The 17193-nt window shown below is 39.7% G+C and overlaps 3 protein-coding genes across 4 annotated transcripts; 1 reads left to right on the top strand and 2 right to left on the bottom strand.

Moving 5' to 3' along the window:
* Positions 1 to 895: 895 nt before the first annotated feature.
* gde1 (glycerophosphodiester phosphodiesterase 1) lies at positions 896 to 7754 on the bottom strand. The gene is made up of 6 exons (XM_010734727.3): positions 7241 to 7754; positions 6232 to 6407; positions 4823 to 4928; positions 3774 to 3866; positions 2433 to 2644; positions 896 to 2246 (listed from the first exon to the last, which is right to left on the bottom strand). Exons 1-6 carry the CDS (start codon positions 7508 to 7510, stop codon positions 2099 to 2101), a joined length of 1005 nt encoding a protein of 334 aa, XP_010733029.2. The 5' UTR covers positions 7511 to 7754; the 3' UTR covers positions 896 to 2098.
* A 170-nt stretch (positions 7755 to 7924) lies between these two features.
* On the top strand, positions 7925 to 10330 carry tmem186 (transmembrane protein 186). The gene is made up of 2 exons (XM_010734737.3): positions 7925 to 8051; positions 9069 to 10330. The coding sequence occupies exons 1-2, from the start codon at positions 8049 to 8051 to the stop codon at positions 9735 to 9737; spliced, it is 672 nt and encodes a 223-aa protein (XP_010733039.3). The 5' UTR covers positions 7925 to 8048; the 3' UTR covers positions 9738 to 10330.
* A 459-nt stretch (positions 10331 to 10789) lies between these two features.
* Positions 10790 to 14439, bottom strand: hmox2a (heme oxygenase 2a). 2 transcript variants are annotated; one of them, XM_010734756.3, is made up of 7 exons: positions 14369 to 14439; positions 13373 to 13489; positions 13152 to 13269; positions 12875 to 13042; positions 12366 to 12689; positions 12088 to 12220; positions 10790 to 11982 (listed from the first exon to the last, which is right to left on the bottom strand). In XM_010734756.3, exons 2-7 carry the CDS (start codon positions 13459 to 13461, stop codon positions 11864 to 11866), a joined length of 951 nt encoding a protein of 316 aa, XP_010733058.2. In that variant the 5' UTR covers positions 13462 to 13489; positions 14369 to 14439; the 3' UTR covers positions 10790 to 11863. The 2 variants fall into 2 exon arrangements, with proteins under 2 accessions (XP_010733058.2, XP_010733050.2); XM_010734748.3 differs by having other exon boundaries at positions 14316 to 14414.
* Positions 14440 to 17193: the final 2754 nt, after the last annotated feature.

Genomic DNA, 17193 nt, shown 5'->3' with positions numbered 1-17193 from the left:
CCTCAGACGGGGCATTGGAGGAGGAGCGGGAGCGATCACCTTTCACCTATAAATCTACAGACGCAGATAGATAAACGTGCTGACAGTGACGGAGAAAAGTCAAATGACGCTCTGCTTTTCCAGAAGTTTGTAGATGTGTTACAATAACTAACAGACTATGACGCATGGTGTCACACAAGAGCTTATAATACAAACATATTTTCTTTTTTTTATAATCTCCAGCTGTAGCCCATCTACTGTAACATTCATAGAGTGTATTTTGCTGCATGTCTTCACCTTCATCTTAGATATTACAGTTATAGGTGACCTGTGTTCAGGTGAGCCGACAGTCAGGGACAAGAAGCGGCTCAGACAGGCTTATCCTGGTTGATATCTAACACTACACCTCCCACACACATCCACCCATTCATCTGTACGATGTGGGTTAACCACCTGAGACTCCAGGCCAAGAGGCTAATCATCAACAGTCCACACTACATGGGCTTAGCGTTAACAGCAGAGGGCAAACCCTGGTCAAGTGATGCTCACTGTGTTTTGTAGAAGATGCATTTATCAGCTTTCACACTGCGCCTGTACTTTTCTACAGCCAGCAGATGTTTAGTACAGTGTAGACAGATGTTTTCCCATCAGATGACAGCAGCACATTGTCTGAGACAATATGTTAATGAGCGTCTCTAACTCCATTAGCTTATCTTCAGGGACTCATTTAGTGTCTCTCAGGCCTCAGCTGTGTCAAGGAGTGACAAAACATCTGATAAACAACAGTTTCACTTCAGAATGACACATCTGCCTACTCTACATCTGCACAAAAATACACGCGTATGAAATCAAATTGTAATTTATTTATTTCGGTTTTAAGACCAACAGTAGAATAAGCATTTCACTTTTTCATTCATTAAATCAGGAATTATTTTTTAATAATTGTGTCAAATCAGCTTGAATTAAATGAAACAAATCAATCAAATGCTTATGAGGTTGATATCCGAGTATATAAACAGACTTATTTCAGAGCAACTGTCACATCTGAAAACTACTCTAATGGTGAATTTAATTCAAACACAGATGTGATTAATATTATTAATCCTTTGTAGGTTTCAGTTCTTGGGTCCCGATATTGCAGACTCAAGCTCACTGGCACACCTTACATTCACACCTGCTTTTACACACGTCCATCACGTGTTGTGTACAACACCTTTACAACACATGTAAGGTGCTACTGCTGCTGAATGTGTCAGAAGTACTGTCAGCTGTCATCTTTGAGGACACGTTCCTGCAGATCTACTCCAGCCTGCTAAAGCATCATTAAATCTCCTGAATTCACTCTTCCTGCCTTTGCATTGTCCAACTGTGTTTACACATACAGTACTGGGTTACTAAATTGCCCTAGAGTGTAATTTTCCATCTTGCAGCTAAACAGAAGTAAACTTGTGTCGAGTCACTGGTATCCGCTCTACAGATACAGTGAAGTCCAGAAGTCTCAGTCCATTACCATCATTTTTAAAATAAAGATCACCTTTTTTTTTTTAAATAATGTAATTTCAAAATGTATAATAATGATATTTTATGGTGTATGTACAATATAAACCTGCTGTACTACAACTATTTGTATGCCAATTGTTTTCTACTCTAGATTTCAGTTGCATAATATATTAATATAATCAAAGATATAAAATGTTTATTTAGTAAATATTCATTTTTCATGAGTGGTGAGAATCATTTCTAGGTAGTTTACTTCAGACTGAGGGCCTTTACCGAGTCAGAAGAACAGACAGTACAGGTTGGACGTTATAGGTCTTGAAAGAAAGCATGAAAGACACGATTATCAAGAAAAAAACTTGTCATTGTAGTCCTGAGTTGTTGAATACAGTACGTTTGAGAATATCTGTCTCACGTGTCTCAACGTGTCTGTTACTTGGCCTCTTGTATGGCACTCAGTCTGTGCAGTTTGATTGCCTCAAATAGACAACCACACACTCACAGTAATGAAAGTGTGCATGAAGAGAGCGGCATATGTTTTCTTACCTGATGCCACATTATTGGTAATGAGTAGACAGTGAAAGATTTAGATCTTTTTAATGTGTATGTGTTCATGTGTTTCTCAGTAGTGGGGTTCACAGTCTTCCACAAGGCTGTCTGTGATGTAGTTGACTTTCAGCAGCTCTTGGTAATACTCTTTCTCCACTTTTGTGTTGACAGTCCAGGCTACCACCTCCACCCCTCTCTGTGCCCAGTACTGGACATAGTCCCTGCAAACAGCACACAGAAGCACAGTTATTCTCAACTATCTGATTGTGACCTTCTAGAGTGTCTTTATTCTATTGTTACACAGGTTATCTTTGTTTTGTTTTAAATGGCTCCAACATTAAACACAGAATTATATAGTACATGTATAGTGTAGTAATGACTCTACAGTCTCAGCTGCAGAAACTCACGGCGAGACAAAGTTCTTCTGTATGAGGAAGGCTGAGATGCCGCAGAGCTTCCATAGTATGTGATGGTGTGCCCAGTCCAACACAATGTCCATTAGCGTCAGCCAATTGTGTTTCCATAGTGACGTGAAACGTGGGGCACCATCTCCGAACCGACTCATGCTCCAAGGCCGGTGGGTCAATGCCGTGACCACATCTGGGTCACTCTGTCTCATCTGGGAATGATTGGAGCAGAGACGCAGATGAAGTAATGGTGATAGTTAGTAAGACGATAAAGACAGCAAGATTATGCAGCTTAAGAATGATTTTGCATTTTGGAATGGCTCTGGTCCCAGAAGTGAATTTTCCATTCATTTTGACTGAACATCAATATGAACACTGATACGTCAGAAAACCTGGAACTAAGCCAATCAACTACGTGATGACTTGTGACCTTAAAACATTTGATTTGTGAAGAGAAAGTGAAGATAGCGAAGAAAATATCATTCTATATAGACCACTGCAAATGCCTTTCCAATGACTTCCAACCTAACAATAGCACACTTCACCTTGAATTAACCCTTATAGTGTTAACACTGGTAATAATAGTGTTGTGTGTGTATATATATCCAGTGCAATGACATGATTAGTACAAGTCTTTTCATGTAGACTTAATTTAGCTCTAATGTCAGCTACCTAAACTAGGCAGCCAGTAAAACTCAACCTGTATGTTGTTTTCCTTTCATGCTGGCCCTGAAAGCTCCGCGAATCAGAGACACTTTACACTTTAGGATTGTGTGTAGTGCAGAACTTCTCTATGAGATCATGAATAAACATGTTATTCTTAAAACAAGGTTGATATCATACCTGTGGCTACTACAGGAGCATATTGATATTATTGCTGATAATCAAAATCCTCGATTAAGAATATGAATGGCATTTTCATTTCTGGAACCTCACTGTGGAGCTCTATACATGACAGGAGTGTTTATTTAATCAGTACCAGTACCAACTATGAGATACTGGAGGGAGGAAAGTGAGAAAGTCAAACTCATTTTTGTCTCTTTTTTCCCCCGATGTGGTTGTAACTACATACACATGTATTTATTTTTATACAGAATGTTCAGTATAAGATTCTCTGCTAAAAATGGCACATGAACCAAACAACTTGCTTTTGCAAGTGTTACCTTCATTCAGGAAGCCTGTCATCTGGTGTCTATAGTGTTTATGCAGGCGACACTAGAAGGATGTGACCCAAACTTGTTCACACAGTCATTTATTAACCGTCATATTTTCATACACAGCAGTCTGACAGTCAAACACAGCTAATCATGACTCTGAAAAAACTTCAAAGAGTCCTCTTACCCTGTAGATGACTTTGGGCTCAAATGAACAGACGATGCTGCTGTTGTAGAGGACTGGGTGTTTTTTATACAGTTCTTTAAGGGCTGCGGCCGCCTGGGAGGGAAAGAAAACACATGGTTATTGTAGGATGGTCATCTGGTTAGAGTTGTGTGTGTGTGAGGCTTTATATCATTGTGTGTGTTCCTGGCCAGCCACGTGGTAGTAACTAGCAGCTGTGTGTATGTGTGAGTAGACACACTGCTGTGGGCTGTGAACTCAAAAGAATGTCACTGTCTGAAACAACAACCACCACCACCACTGCAGAATTCCTCACTCATCTAAAAATGTGCTGAGCAAAGAAACCACTCCTTAAGAAAGTACACTGATGCGATTTAGTTTTGCAATATGTGAATTAAATGGGACGGACACTGCATTGAGTAATCAGCTGCATCTTTCAGCTGCTCTGGCTTAGTTTAGATTTCACTGACGCAATAATTAAGTCATCATTTCACATCAGATGAGATTATCCCAAGTTGTTTGAGCGTGAAAAGTTAGATCTTGTATGTTTTATGTGCCTCATCAGCAGGCAGAATTCATACCAGAGTTGAGAGATTGTGATCACATTACTTTTTCTGCAATGCAGTAGTGTCATGCACTATGTTTGGATTTTCACAGGGATAACACAGGAAGGAAAAAAAAAGTGATTTAGGCACAGTACTGCCTAAATATACACAATTGATCCCCCAACAAAAGGGAATGGCAGGATTAATATGACATTTAGAAAGTCACAGAAAACTAAAGAAGTACATAATGGAATTACTTTCCACTCTGAGAAATGAGTAAAATCATTAGTAACTAACTGATGATTTAATAACTGACCAGCTGTTTCAGCATTTCAACATCCCTATCAAACCCTTTAGCTAATATTTTAGGATCTTTTTGTACTAGAGAGCAGTTCATCACATCACATTCTCTTCATTACGCAATGTTGACTCAGTTAAATCAACAAGTATGACGGAGAGGTTGCACGTCATCAAGTCTGGTTTGTGTGTTTGTTTTGTTGTCTGCACCTCATCTGGATGACCTTTGACATCAAAGTAGATGGTGAGCTGCAGTTTGATGCATTCCTCCACTGCCGCCTCCAATGTTGGGACCTTCTCACCGGCAAACTTGTCCCTGATGAGAAATGGACAAAAATGTTGGTGCAACCTCTGGATTATGTTCATGGCATGCTTTTTAAACAAATGCACTGTTTACCAGTGAAACATTACATGTTAACTTTGGTTAGAGATGCACTTAACTTCATGAACCTGAACATTAATTCAGACATCATGCTCCTGTGAAAATAATTGTGTCAAATATAATTCTTCGTAACTTGTCTACAATACAGTAGTCGGTTTCCTGCATTCCTGAGGCTTATAGTTATGTGTAGTTTATGTTATGGTACTTTCACTGTCATAATATTATTTAATGCTTGGATGCTATATGACTTCTGGAGCCTTGGTTTCTTGGTGTAACAAAATCTCCTCATGGAGGAGATATTCATCTCTTTCCCTCATGTTTTTAAAAAAAATATAAGAAAATCTTATTTTATGTTCATGATTTCAGTAATTGTTAGACTTTGTAGTTTCGATCTTTCAATCTTGTTGTGGCGAGGTATTTCTTTTGTTTGTTCTAAAGTGAGCTGTTTTTAGAAACCTCCTGGGTTATTTGTCACATGTATTACCAACAGCATGCCTCTGTATTAATAGCAACTTGCTTCTCCTCTGTCTGGACTGATTACAGCAATGTGTATTTTAATGTTTTAATGTTGTTGTCTTTGAGCTATCCCTGCACACAGATTATCACCATAAAACATCGCCACATATAACTGTAAAAGATCAGTTCAGCATCCTCATCAGCTGTACATGAACAATATATTCTGTACCAGGCAATTCTCCTGCAGAAAGTACACCTGAAACAGAAAACCTGCCTATCAGTGTATTCTGATCAGCTGCTAAAGGCAGGCTACATCAACAAAATGTAATGAAACATAAGTCACAAAGAACTAAAACATAATTGATTGTAATTATAAACTTGACCCTCCAGCTAGCGCATAAAACATGCATGACTTGTCTGACCTGGAGGAACACCACCAAGGCTTTGACAAGGTTTGCTCTGTTTGAAACTTTTAGCAAAAAGACTGCATCCCTGTGATCCCTTCTTTTTATCTTTTTTTCAAATAGTGTGCCAATCAGCTTGCGTTTCTATCACGACCACTGGACTCAGACGACTTACCTGTCTACCAACTAATGTCAAGTGTAAATCAACACTGAAGCGACGTTCATACTTGATATAAGAGATAATAGACTTGATATAATGTTAACCTGCAAACACCTGTATCATCCTAAATCTAAAGCAGCATCTGTGGGAAAATGTTCATTGTCCCACCCATTTGTCTGTGCGCTTGTATCTGTATTCCTAGATCTTTCTTTCTTACTTGAGTCGATGTTTAGCAGCTGCATCCAGTTTAGCCAACTCAGACATTTTCATCTGGCTGAGTGCTCCTGACGCGTTGGTGGTCCGATCCACAGTCTCATCGTGCATGAGTATTGGCACCCCGTCTGCCGAGAACTCCAGGTCCAACTCCACGCCTGTCGCCCCATTCTTACTGGCCTAAAGCAGGACAGACAAATGAGAAGGTCTACAGTGTTTTAGGAGGGGTTGGGGTTCTGGTCATGGCCAGGAAATAAGATGGAACCGCAATGCAGGAATGCTAAACAAAAAGTAAAATGTACTATACAGTAGTCAGTTCAGTACACACTGTTTAGTAGATTTTCAAACTCTCATAACAGTGTAGAGGCTGTGTGGTGTACATGTTTCTCACATTGTTGTCGGTCACATACTGTAGTACTGCATTGATGCTAAAGTTCTATTGCGGCTTTCCAAATCCTTTAAAGTCGCTAGAGAAGCTGAGGTTAGGTCCTGTATGTTTGGTATAACGCGCTGATGTTCAGAGAAGCACGATGAGTCCAGGTACGTTTCAAAGTATTTAATAATATGAGATAATGTGGTTTACCGTACACTGTTGGCATGTATTACAATGCATTCAACTAAACGAAAAGCGGTCAACAAAAATTACGGCTACCTAACCTGCCTCTCTCCTCCCCTAGTGCAGGTGATTCAGCCCCTAATATAACCTATGTTGATCATCTGCTGGCACCCATGTGACCCAAACCACACACATCACCGTGGCAACCAGACCAAATAAATCAAACCCAAAATACTGATCTAACAAAACAATATATGGCTCCTACAAGTTCAATGGACCAAAGTGGCAGTGTGTGCAGCTGTGCTGGATGTAAATGATGATGTTCAAACATTACATACTGTAATGTCCTGATAGAGGGCTAAATCCTGATCCCCTCATATTTTATTGCCTGTTTGTCTATGACAATATTTCTGTATCATATATATGACATATCTCAATGAGAAGACCTTCCTCTCACCTCCCGGATGGCTGCTAGCGTGTTCTCCGGTGCATCGTGCCCACCACCCCGGTGGGCGACCACTGACACCTTGCCGGAGCCTGCCGCGCCCTTGGCTGGGTGCAGCACCTGCTGGGCCCGGCTGCTCGGTACCTGGGGGAACCGGAACATGACCATAAAGAGGTATAGTGAGGAGGTGAGGGCGGTTGTCCATAAAGGGCTCCGGGTCCCAAGCAGGACGACCACGAAGACGACCGAGTACAGGACCACTTCATCCCCTAGCTGCAGCATTGTTGAGTCTGCCTGGAGGGTGGGAAGCAGAAAGTAGCACCAACGCTGTCAGCTGCTGTTAGCTGCTGTTAGCCGCCAGTCCTGCAAAGTTTACTATATCCACACGCCCTGTTTGAGATAAGGTCATGCTCCGCCAGGAAAAGTGATAACACGAGTTACTGAGCGCTTCAAATAAAACACTTAAGACCGGTCTGACATTTACCCCGACACACAGGAGCAGCTCGACATGTTTCTGTCTGCGGCGGATATGACAGCTCTCCTCCGAGATACGTTTCCGCAAACCCAGTTACTCTTACAGAAACATTTACAGAAGTTAAATGTTTAAATAAAATCTCAATTAAATATAAAGTGATAATTTTATAACCGTCCCGCAAGGGGGCACGCGAGCAAACAAAAAACATTAAATAACTGTTAAAGTTCTACATCCGGGTCACACAGGGAGCTTTAGGCTAACCCGGCTAACCTCACTGACTTTAATTTGTAAGAAGAAGATTCATGAGTCTGTGTTTCCCCTCTGTGTTTGAGGCTGTCGTCAGTCATGGTGAGCCTCCTTCTTTATCACACTCTTAAATAGTTTCCACAGTTTTGCAAGAGATTAGAAAATGACGTGACATTTAGAGATAGCCACGCAGGCTAACTGCTGTTGTAGCTTGAATGTATGACAGCTCAGATTAACTTAAACTGTGGCTTGTTATAAAGTACATATTATTTAATAATGAAGAAGTTCATTAAAACGAGTTCTCCTGAATTGAAAAAACTACAAACTGCAGCCATGATCATGCTTATTATATACAGAAAGGCTAAAGTGACACAAACACTTGTATAATGTAATGCTGTCTGACACTACCTACTGTTTATGTTTACATTTTGCTGTGTTAAAAGGGTAAAGATGCAGATTAATTTCATGATCAATTAATCTGAAGATTATTAGATTATATATATACTTTATTCATCCCACCACGGGGAAATGTACTTGTTACAGCAGCAGAAAAGGCAAAACAAACAACAACATACAAACACAATAAACAGACAGAAATATCTATAACCTACACAATAAACACGAAAAACAATCAACCTTCAAAACAGACAAGTACTGAGGATAAAAGTGGCATGATATATAGAAAGAGTATTGTAATGTAAAGTGACCCTAGTGTAAGAAATATCAAGTGAAGAAAGTGACCATGATACAAATAATATTATTGCAAGAGTAGTGACCATAATATAAATATTATTACAAAAGTAAGTGACCATGATATAAATAATAACTGCAAGGTATAAATGAAATAAAATAGAAAAAATTTCCAAGAGCTCAGGATGATGTCTTAACTTAAAAATAAATAAATAAATAAATAAATCCATCTCACTGTCAAAATCCCAAAGATACTAGGTGTACTATCATAGAAGCAGCAAAAATTCATACTTGAGATGCTGGAACCAGAGATCTTTGGCCTTTTTGCTTGAAGGAATTACAAAATTATTATTATTTTAGCTGATCAACATGTCTGTGAATTGTTTGGGCTCTAGTGCAGTGTCATATTTCTCTCTTATTTCTTTACAGATCAGGTCAGTGCTTCTGCGAAGGTTAAACGCCCACATCCTGTCCTGTACCAGAGGATCATGTCTACTCGCAGGTCGGATACCTTATGGGGTGAAGCCTCATTCACCAGCTCATGCACCCATCCAGCAGAGCTTCAGTGGACCCCTTATACCTAAAATCACAGCCCTGGCCAGGTACTCGGACTTGTCCACAGAGAAGTACAATATGATTTATACCCTGCCGCACATTAAGCTCCTCAGAGCCGTGTCGAGGCTCAAACTGCTTCAAACTGCAATCACAGTGGTCATCATGCCTCCAGTGTTTTACTTCTACCTGCAAGGAGATGTCCCTTTCTTTCTTGTCAGCTATGTAACGGGCATAGCGCTGTTTGCTGGTGTCATGCTATACACTGCCAGTCATTTCTTCAGGAGGGTGGTGGGGATAATGTACCTGGACACATCCCAGACTACCCTCAAAGTGTCCCACCTCACCTTCTGGGGCAGGCGCTGTGACATCTACCTGCCTGTATCAGATGTTATGACCATCGGGGATACAGGGGACTCCGTAAAGGAGACAATACTGAAACTGAAGAGATACAGCAGTCCACAGACAATGTATTTCTCCACACAATTTGGACGGGTGGTGGACAAACAAGGCTTTGAGAAGGTGTTTGGTAATATGCAATTATGAATTCTCCCAATTGTTATCTTCAAATATAACTTGCGGCAATCTGTTCTTATGAAAAACAGTTAATCAAAAGTTAATGATTACACTGTAGACAATGAATCTTTTAGTGAAGCTTGTGATTAAAAACTAAAGATGCCTCAGCAGGATTGTGACCTTTTTAGAGTGGAACAAGTGAAGTGACCATTGTTGATAGTAATATGTTAAGAGCACTCAGATGAGTAAATGATGTGCAAAGAATAAAAAAGTCAAATAATATCCGTCTTCTTGGTACGAATGACGTTATCTTGATGTTTGTCAAGTGTTGCATCTGACAACACACCAAGTACTGACATTCCTCTTAATAAAATGTCATGATAAGTAATGACGTAAAGTGTATTTTACAAACAGTTCAGCACTGTTTGTGACTCAGCTGTGAACAGTGGTCTATTACGCTTAGACTGGGGGATTTGTTCATATCATCACATGGATTCTTTTACTTTTGTCCATGCTTTTACATTTTTACAACTGAACACAACAATTGTTGTCAGAACATTGCACAAATTCAAACATTGCTTAACATGTACATGTATAAGTTTTGAATTACTAATTTCGAGCCTATTGCATGTCAAAATAAATAATCTTGGTGTTTTGTGGAACATCCATTACAAAAAAAGTTTTCTGACTTGAAGGGGAAATTACCCAGTATTACACATCAAAGTGTGGTCTTGTTGGTGGTTAAGTTACACAGTAGTTAATGTAGGCACCATGGTTTGACGATATCTCTGCTTCTGCTGCATCAATTTAATTTGTGGTGTACTTGGTGCCAAATTAGTCGAGTACACAGTGCAGCTACATGTAACTGTAACAGGGTTGATTAAGATGAAAGAAAAAACAGCTGAATGATCAATCTGGATACAAGATGAGATCTTTAGAGCTCTGTATCCTGGGCAAACCACCACTGGCAGCCCCAAGGTTGTAATAATTGAGCTCAGTGTTCACAGAGACTGCTGGCAGCTGCCCCCTTGTGGTCTGGAGAGACATGGCAGTAAATACATAAACTATATGGAGTCTAAGAATGTTCACCTACCTATGTTTTATTGAATATACATGTGCACAGCACTTTTTGTGGAAACAAATGGCAGACAGAAACAACTCCGAAGTGAGCAGCAGGCCAGTGATTCTAGAGATAAAAGTTACTGGAGAGGCTGAAACAGACCCACAACAGTCACATCAGATCGTCATATATCATGAGTGCTACTGACTTCATTTTGCTGGGATGCTAAAGTGGATACACAGGCTGTAACCAAATATCATCACTTTAAAAGTTACCTAGAAAGAGCTGGTTTATGTTCTCTATGCCATGTTTTTGTTACATCTGATCACTTTTAAAAAACTGTGATATAAGCACAGCAAGTAGCAAATAAAAGTATGATTTAGCTTTGCACACACGTTACCTGAGATACTGACAGAAAATGGCTGGCTTTATGAGAATAAGTTAATCAAGAAAACAGATGTAATTGCTACTGTTTGGTATTGACAAGGCAACACAGACTATCATAGAGCTATTGATGACACTAAATTGGTTTTACTGGTTTGCATCCATCATAAACTGCTTCTGTAAAGGGACAAACACGTTGACCCACCACAACCTCCTTCAGGATACATTTAAGTGCCAATTTTACCTCCTATACAATTAAAGCACATTTTTTTGTCATTGGTTTCTGACAATGTTATATAAATTAATATTAATTTGTGACTGTAATGTACTTTTAACAAACAAAACTATAGAAATGTTGCTAACTGGAAAGGGGCTAATACAACATTACACTATGCTCACTTTTACATTAACCATATGGAGAAAAAAAAGCAGACAGTATTTTCAGCAGAGTTTTAAATTTTGTGATGCAATTTACTGATTAAAATTGATATTTACAACCAGAAACATGTCAATCACCAAGCTTGACAAAATTTACACACTTTTGTTATTATCATTATAAATACATTCAACGCAAATAATCACTTGGATGAACAGAGATCATTTAATAATTCTACATGTTAAAATATCTCTAAAACCTCTGCATATATGAATAAAGAGGATTAAATTTGGCCGGATAAAACAGTGTCCTCTGCTCTTTGAGGTGAGAGGGAGCTCACATGAGGTACCAGGCAGTGAAAGCAACGAGGATGGCAGCCAGAGCCACCTGACAGTGCGGATGTCTGAGAAGCATCATGGCTAACTGGCATGCGTGGGTGGGATTTCCACTGACAGCTGTAGAGAGGAGGAGATGAAGGAGGTGACAGATGTGGAGTAAACAAAGTATTTTCCTAGTATAAATACTTTTTAAGAATGTGTGTCCTTCAAATGATGTCTTACCCATTTTTGCTGCGTAGTAGGGGCACTTGTTGATATCTCCTCCCTCCATGATTTCTGCATGACTGTGTCCGATACCCGTATCTTGGACTTCTTCTTTGATGTTCTTTCCAATCTCTTCAATCTCTGTGAATATCTGTTTTCAGAATAAAAGCAGATTTTTGTCATACCTTTATCTTATTCCCTCCTAAACAATGCTTTCATTGTGTTTCTCTATCGCAATGATTTATGTAAACATCTGTTGTCAGGACTCTGCCAGCCTATCCTCCATGCTCTCTCACCATCAGGTTAAAGCCAAAGGCCCGGTTGGACTCGTCCACGATCCTCTCTTTGGTTTCAGTGTCCAGCTCCAGCTCGTTCATCCTGCTTCTGTAAAGCTGCTTAAAGCCCTTGTGACGGTGTATATCCTCAAACTGGTAGAAGTTCAGCCCTTCGCCTGTCACAGGGAGCTTCAGTGCCCTCTGGGCCACTTTCTTGAGGATCTGTCCACCTGAGAGGTCACCCATATAGCGGGTGTAAGAGTGGCCCACCAGCAGCACCGGGTCTTTATCTCCAACCTCGTGGATGCGGTCCACATAAGGCTTGGTGGCTGCAGAGAGGCTGATCTGTGAGAGAGAACACACTATGAAAGTCAGTGGACTTTGCAGTTGCGTCACAAAACTTAAAGTCACACTAGTTCTTGTTTGAATTTCAGGAACTAGGTGGCTAATTGTACAGAAAAGGCCTGCTTTGTCTGAGGCTACACTTTGTAACCTTTATGTCCTGAGACTGACATGCAGCTTCTGCTGACCTGGCTCTCCCAGTCCTCTCCGTAGAAGTACTCGAGGTCCCGGGCCAGGGCTTCACGCCGGTACAGCTCTGTGGGGAAATAGATTGGGGCGATGTGGGGGTGCTCTCTGTTCTTCTCAAACTCCTCCTCCATGGCCGAGTAGACAAAATATAGAGCTGCTGTACCTCTCTGGCAACAGAAGCAGAGAGATAGATGGAGAAACGGCAAAACAATGTTAAATAACTGATTAACCTACTGTTGTAGGACAACAACAATACTACACGCTTTGGGTGACTACCTTAAACAGCTCCTTTTTGATGCGACCTCTGAGGAAATCTTTAACAAGCTGGCAGTTTTCTGCTCTGTCGTGGGCCTCCTTGGTCCCCTCAGCTAACATCTCAGACAGGTCAGTTGGGCTTGGTGGAAGAGAGACGGAGAGAGGAAGAGGAGGACAAGACATAAACATTTGTGACATTTGACTGTCGTTGAAATCATTCCTACGATGCCAGACTTTCATACCAAAGAACATCGTCATCATCATCAACAATCATTGCACCTCCATTCGTCATGCCATTGGATTTGGGCTCTGATGTCACTTTGGTTTCCATCTTGCTGGTTGTCGCACAGTGTTTTCACCTTCAGACGAAGAGAGAGATAGCGATACATGAATCAAATTGTAATGCATATATAATATGCCCTTCTCACATGTCAAGCAAATAAGGTCACTATAGGGACAGTGTTAGGTCTTATCCTAGGTTATGAGAGACATGGACTTCTCTACTTGAGATACAGAGCAGCTGTTTGTGTTTAAGGAGAGATGGGTATATAAAGTAGTAGCCTCTGCAGAGACAGAAAATAATGTTGAGCCACTATGGGTAAACATATTTCTTTGTTTGTGTGTAGACTAATGACCAATTGACAAATACCTTAGATGCGTAGATGCAAGTGTAAGACCACTGCTCAAGATAAAGCCACCAGGGGGACCCCCGAGCTGCAAGTTCAGCCTCAATGTATTAAAAGTACCTGTCTTTTTCAATTGTTGTGTGAAGCACATATATGCTTTACAAGAAAGCACAGGTCTCCAATGTCTCCCTCAGTTTGACAAAATAGGGGCCCCCAAATAGTTAGAAACGGCCCTGCTCCTACTTCATAACATGTGATCACTTTATAAGTATAGGTGTAACCTTCAGTGTGTCACCACAGGGCTCACCGCAAAGCTTTATAATTAACTGTTAGCTTGTGAGCAGTGTTCAATAGCAATCATTATACTGTTGCTCCAAAACATCTTAATGTCAAAATAATGTACTATTACAGACACAAGTCGAAGTAAAGAAATGACAGTTAGAAAACTGCACGTCCTCAGCATTATCCAAGTAGCTGAAGTTACGTACAGGTTTCTTGACACCGCGTAAACTTTGAAAACACGCTCTCTGTGTGTGTAAACACAAACACAAACACATACCGTGTGTCACTGCCGTGTGTCATCGGGAAACGTGAGTAAAGCAGCTTGTTTACCTCGTTAAGGTTAAAACGCTTCCTTCATAGCCCGTCGCCGGACAGATGTGTAACAAGCCAATCAGAATGCTTCATGTAGAGACGAGGCGTGCTGATTGGTTAGAGACGCCGATTTTATACACCAATCACATTTCTCATTACAGAAAAGAGGCGGGCTCCCTATTAAGCGTGTGTTGATGATTAATATAACTGAAATATTTTTTATGAGTTTGAACCAACAAACAAATTATATTATATAATAATTATATATTATAGATTATAATTATAATACTACTTATTTGTGTAAAAATATGTATTGATGTTAAAATATGTATCATTATTATTATTATTGTTAAATATTTGTACTGATGATTGTTGAATGACACATTTTCCTGCAAAAACTTATCTATTATAAATGCAAAATGCTTTTTTCTTGTTTTACATATCAAGACTGTTTTTTTAAACTTATATAACCTGGTTCTTCGTCATTATAATTTTAGATACTTACTAATATCTATCAGTTTATTTATAATCTAGATAATAAATTAACTGCTTTATTACCTGCAGACAGTTGCCCATATCTGCATTCGCTGATGTGTATTCAGTCTAATTTTGCCCCATCATAACACTTTGTATTGTAGTATGTAGTTTACATCGCCAGGTGTCACTATACTCCATGTAATGTACCTCAAACATTTGTCAAACGATCATTCAGCATTTTATCTAGCAGCTGAGTAGAGTGTCAGTAATAAAGGTCACCGATGGAGATGTAGCACTAAGCTCTTGGCTCACTTTATGAGCTGCACTGGTTATTATTTTCCCACCAATACTCCTTATTATGTGCTTTATCAATATAACACCTCACCATACTCTGCAGCAACTGCTCCCATTTATACCTGTTGGTATTTGTTTGGTACTTTAAGTTATATCACTGCATTCTTTGTCTTTCATTGCCTCTTCAGTATGATGCCACGGATGCAAAGACATAAACATTTATCCTGCTCTGGCACCAACTAACAATGCACAGGAACTGTTTGGTTTACATGTCCCCGACATATTTTGTACGGTTTATCTTCCTATGGCTCGCTGTTTACATTACGTTCTGTTAATCTATACATCTACTCAGCCTGAAACGTCCAGCAGATATGGACTGCACTGGATGTTATCGTGTGGTTGCAGTCTGTCACACCCTAGATAAAGAACACCCTCAGTTCACCTATGAGCTTCCAGAAGAACACTTGAGAACATGAACAAAGGAACAAAGGTCTTATATTGAATTTTCTTCCTCTGCAAAATCTCTGTGTATTGAAAGGCATTCTGGCAGCACAGGGGGCTTCTTTCATGTCTTGAAGGACCCTGGAGGGTTCTGCTACGCTGTAGGAAAACCCCACTTCTACTTGTTGCTGTCCTGCTCCAAAGCCAAGTTCAGACCCACCTCTGTTTGTTTTTGTCATTGTTAATAACTGAGACGAGCTTCCTATGATCAACAATATTGCATTGACCTCGACTCCAATGCAGCCAGAGTAATTTTGCTTTTATATTCAATGCAATTTCCTGTCTTTATGAAGATTTTGGCTGCTTTTCTTTGACTCATTAGTCATTAACAATATGTAGGAAGGTGCATGCAGCTTTTAAGACCTCGTGTGTAATACTCTGAAGTATGCCTGACCGCTTGTGTTTTCCCTAAGAGGCATTTATCACAATGCAACCTGGATACCATGATGTTTGTATCACTCTCTGTAAGTGCTAAACTAAGGCCATTGCTCCCTGGGGTTTACATGACACTGCCATGACCAACTGTCCTGCCATGCCACATCCGCGTAATCACTCGTCTGTCATGCGGGCGGTTTGTTCCCTTTCATTGTTTACCACATTCCAGTTTGTTTTTTGGCATAATATTTTGGATCTTTATTACACAAAAGGGAAACCTTCCTGTCTGTGAAGGATTTCCTCTTGTTTTCATTAATCAAAAGACATTTCGGGTTGGTTAATTTTTTTAGATCAGTGTGTTTGTTTAAAGGCTATTCGGGAATGGTAGTAACAACATGGACCTTTCATATTTTGTGATTTTGTTTTTGTTCATTTTGACATTTTTCTGGTGTTTGGCCTTGACTAATTACACAAAACAGTACTCCAGTCCTGTCATTGTCAAAATATATGGCTCATTTCCTCGTTGACTAATACAATACGTATTATTTTTATAGTGACATATGCATCCATTCTTAAAGACGTATTTTATCCACATTCTTGTTTGGTTTGCCACAACTTCCGTGTGACATATAAAAACAATGCACTGTTTATCAGTAAGGTTTTTCTGAATGACTTGGCATTTGGATAGTTACACATTTTTGAAAATACCCTTATTTCCTTACTTTCTTGCTGAGAGTTAGATGACAACACTGATAGCACTTTCATATTTGCGTGAGGTGTGGAGCTTAAGCAAGGAAGTGATTAGCTTAGCTTAGCATAAACACTGGGAACAGAGGGAAGTACCTAGCCTGGTTCAAAAATATGTCTACCAACAACTTACGAAGAAAGATGTCTATCTGATTTGTTTAATTTCAACACAAACAGAAATGTAAAAATACATAGATAGACATAATACATACAAAGCATACATAAAGATTTCTGTAAAACGACAACTGTTTGTATGTTTTTTTTAGAATATTTATTTTATGTTATGTTTATGGTCATAACAGCTCATTAACAGCTGGTCAGCATGGATCTCACACATTATGAAGTTACTGAAGGACATTACTGGACCCTCTACACCTGTTGATTGAGAGTTATTCATTTTGCTCGCTCTACTTCTATGCAGAACTTAAACATGCAACAAATATGAATGA

The sequence above is a fragment of the Larimichthys crocea genome, chromosome X, assembly GCF_000972845.2.
Source record: "Larimichthys crocea isolate SSNF chromosome X, L_crocea_2.0, whole genome shotgun sequence".
In the NCBI taxonomy this organism is placed as follows: Eukaryota; Metazoa; Chordata; class Actinopteri; family Sciaenidae; genus Larimichthys; species Larimichthys crocea.
Note: the sequence above shows the minus strand (reverse complement) of the source record. Positions and strands in the feature narration are given on the sequence as shown.

Excerpts from the sequence above, each read along its gene's own strand:
- hmox2a (XM_010734756.3), bottom strand. The coding sequence starts at position 13,461 with ATGGAAACCAAAGTGACATCAGAGCCCAAATCCAATGGCATGACGAAT. Across the intron at positions 12,690-12,874 it reads GAGAGGACTGGGAGAGCCAG|ATCAGCCTCTCTGCAGCCAC; the intron begins GTCAGCAGAAGC and ends TCTCTCTCACAG. Across the intron at positions 11,983-12,087 it reads CTACTACGCAGCAAAAATGG|CTGTCAGTGGAAATCCCACC; the intron begins GTAAGACATCAT and ends TCCTCTCTACAG.
- gde1 (XM_010734727.3), bottom strand. The coding sequence starts at position 7,510 with ATGCTGCAGCTAGGGGATGAAGTGGTCCTGTACTCGGTCGTCTTCGTG. Across the intron at positions 2,645-3,773 it reads AGCCCAAAGTCATCTACAGG|ATGAGACAGAGTGACCCAGA; the intron begins GTAAGAGGACTC and ends AATCATTCCCAG. Across the intron at positions 2,247-2,432 it reads CAGAAGAACTTTGTCTCGCC|GGACTATGTCCAGTACTGGG; the intron begins GTGAGTTTCTGC and ends TGCTGTTTGCAG.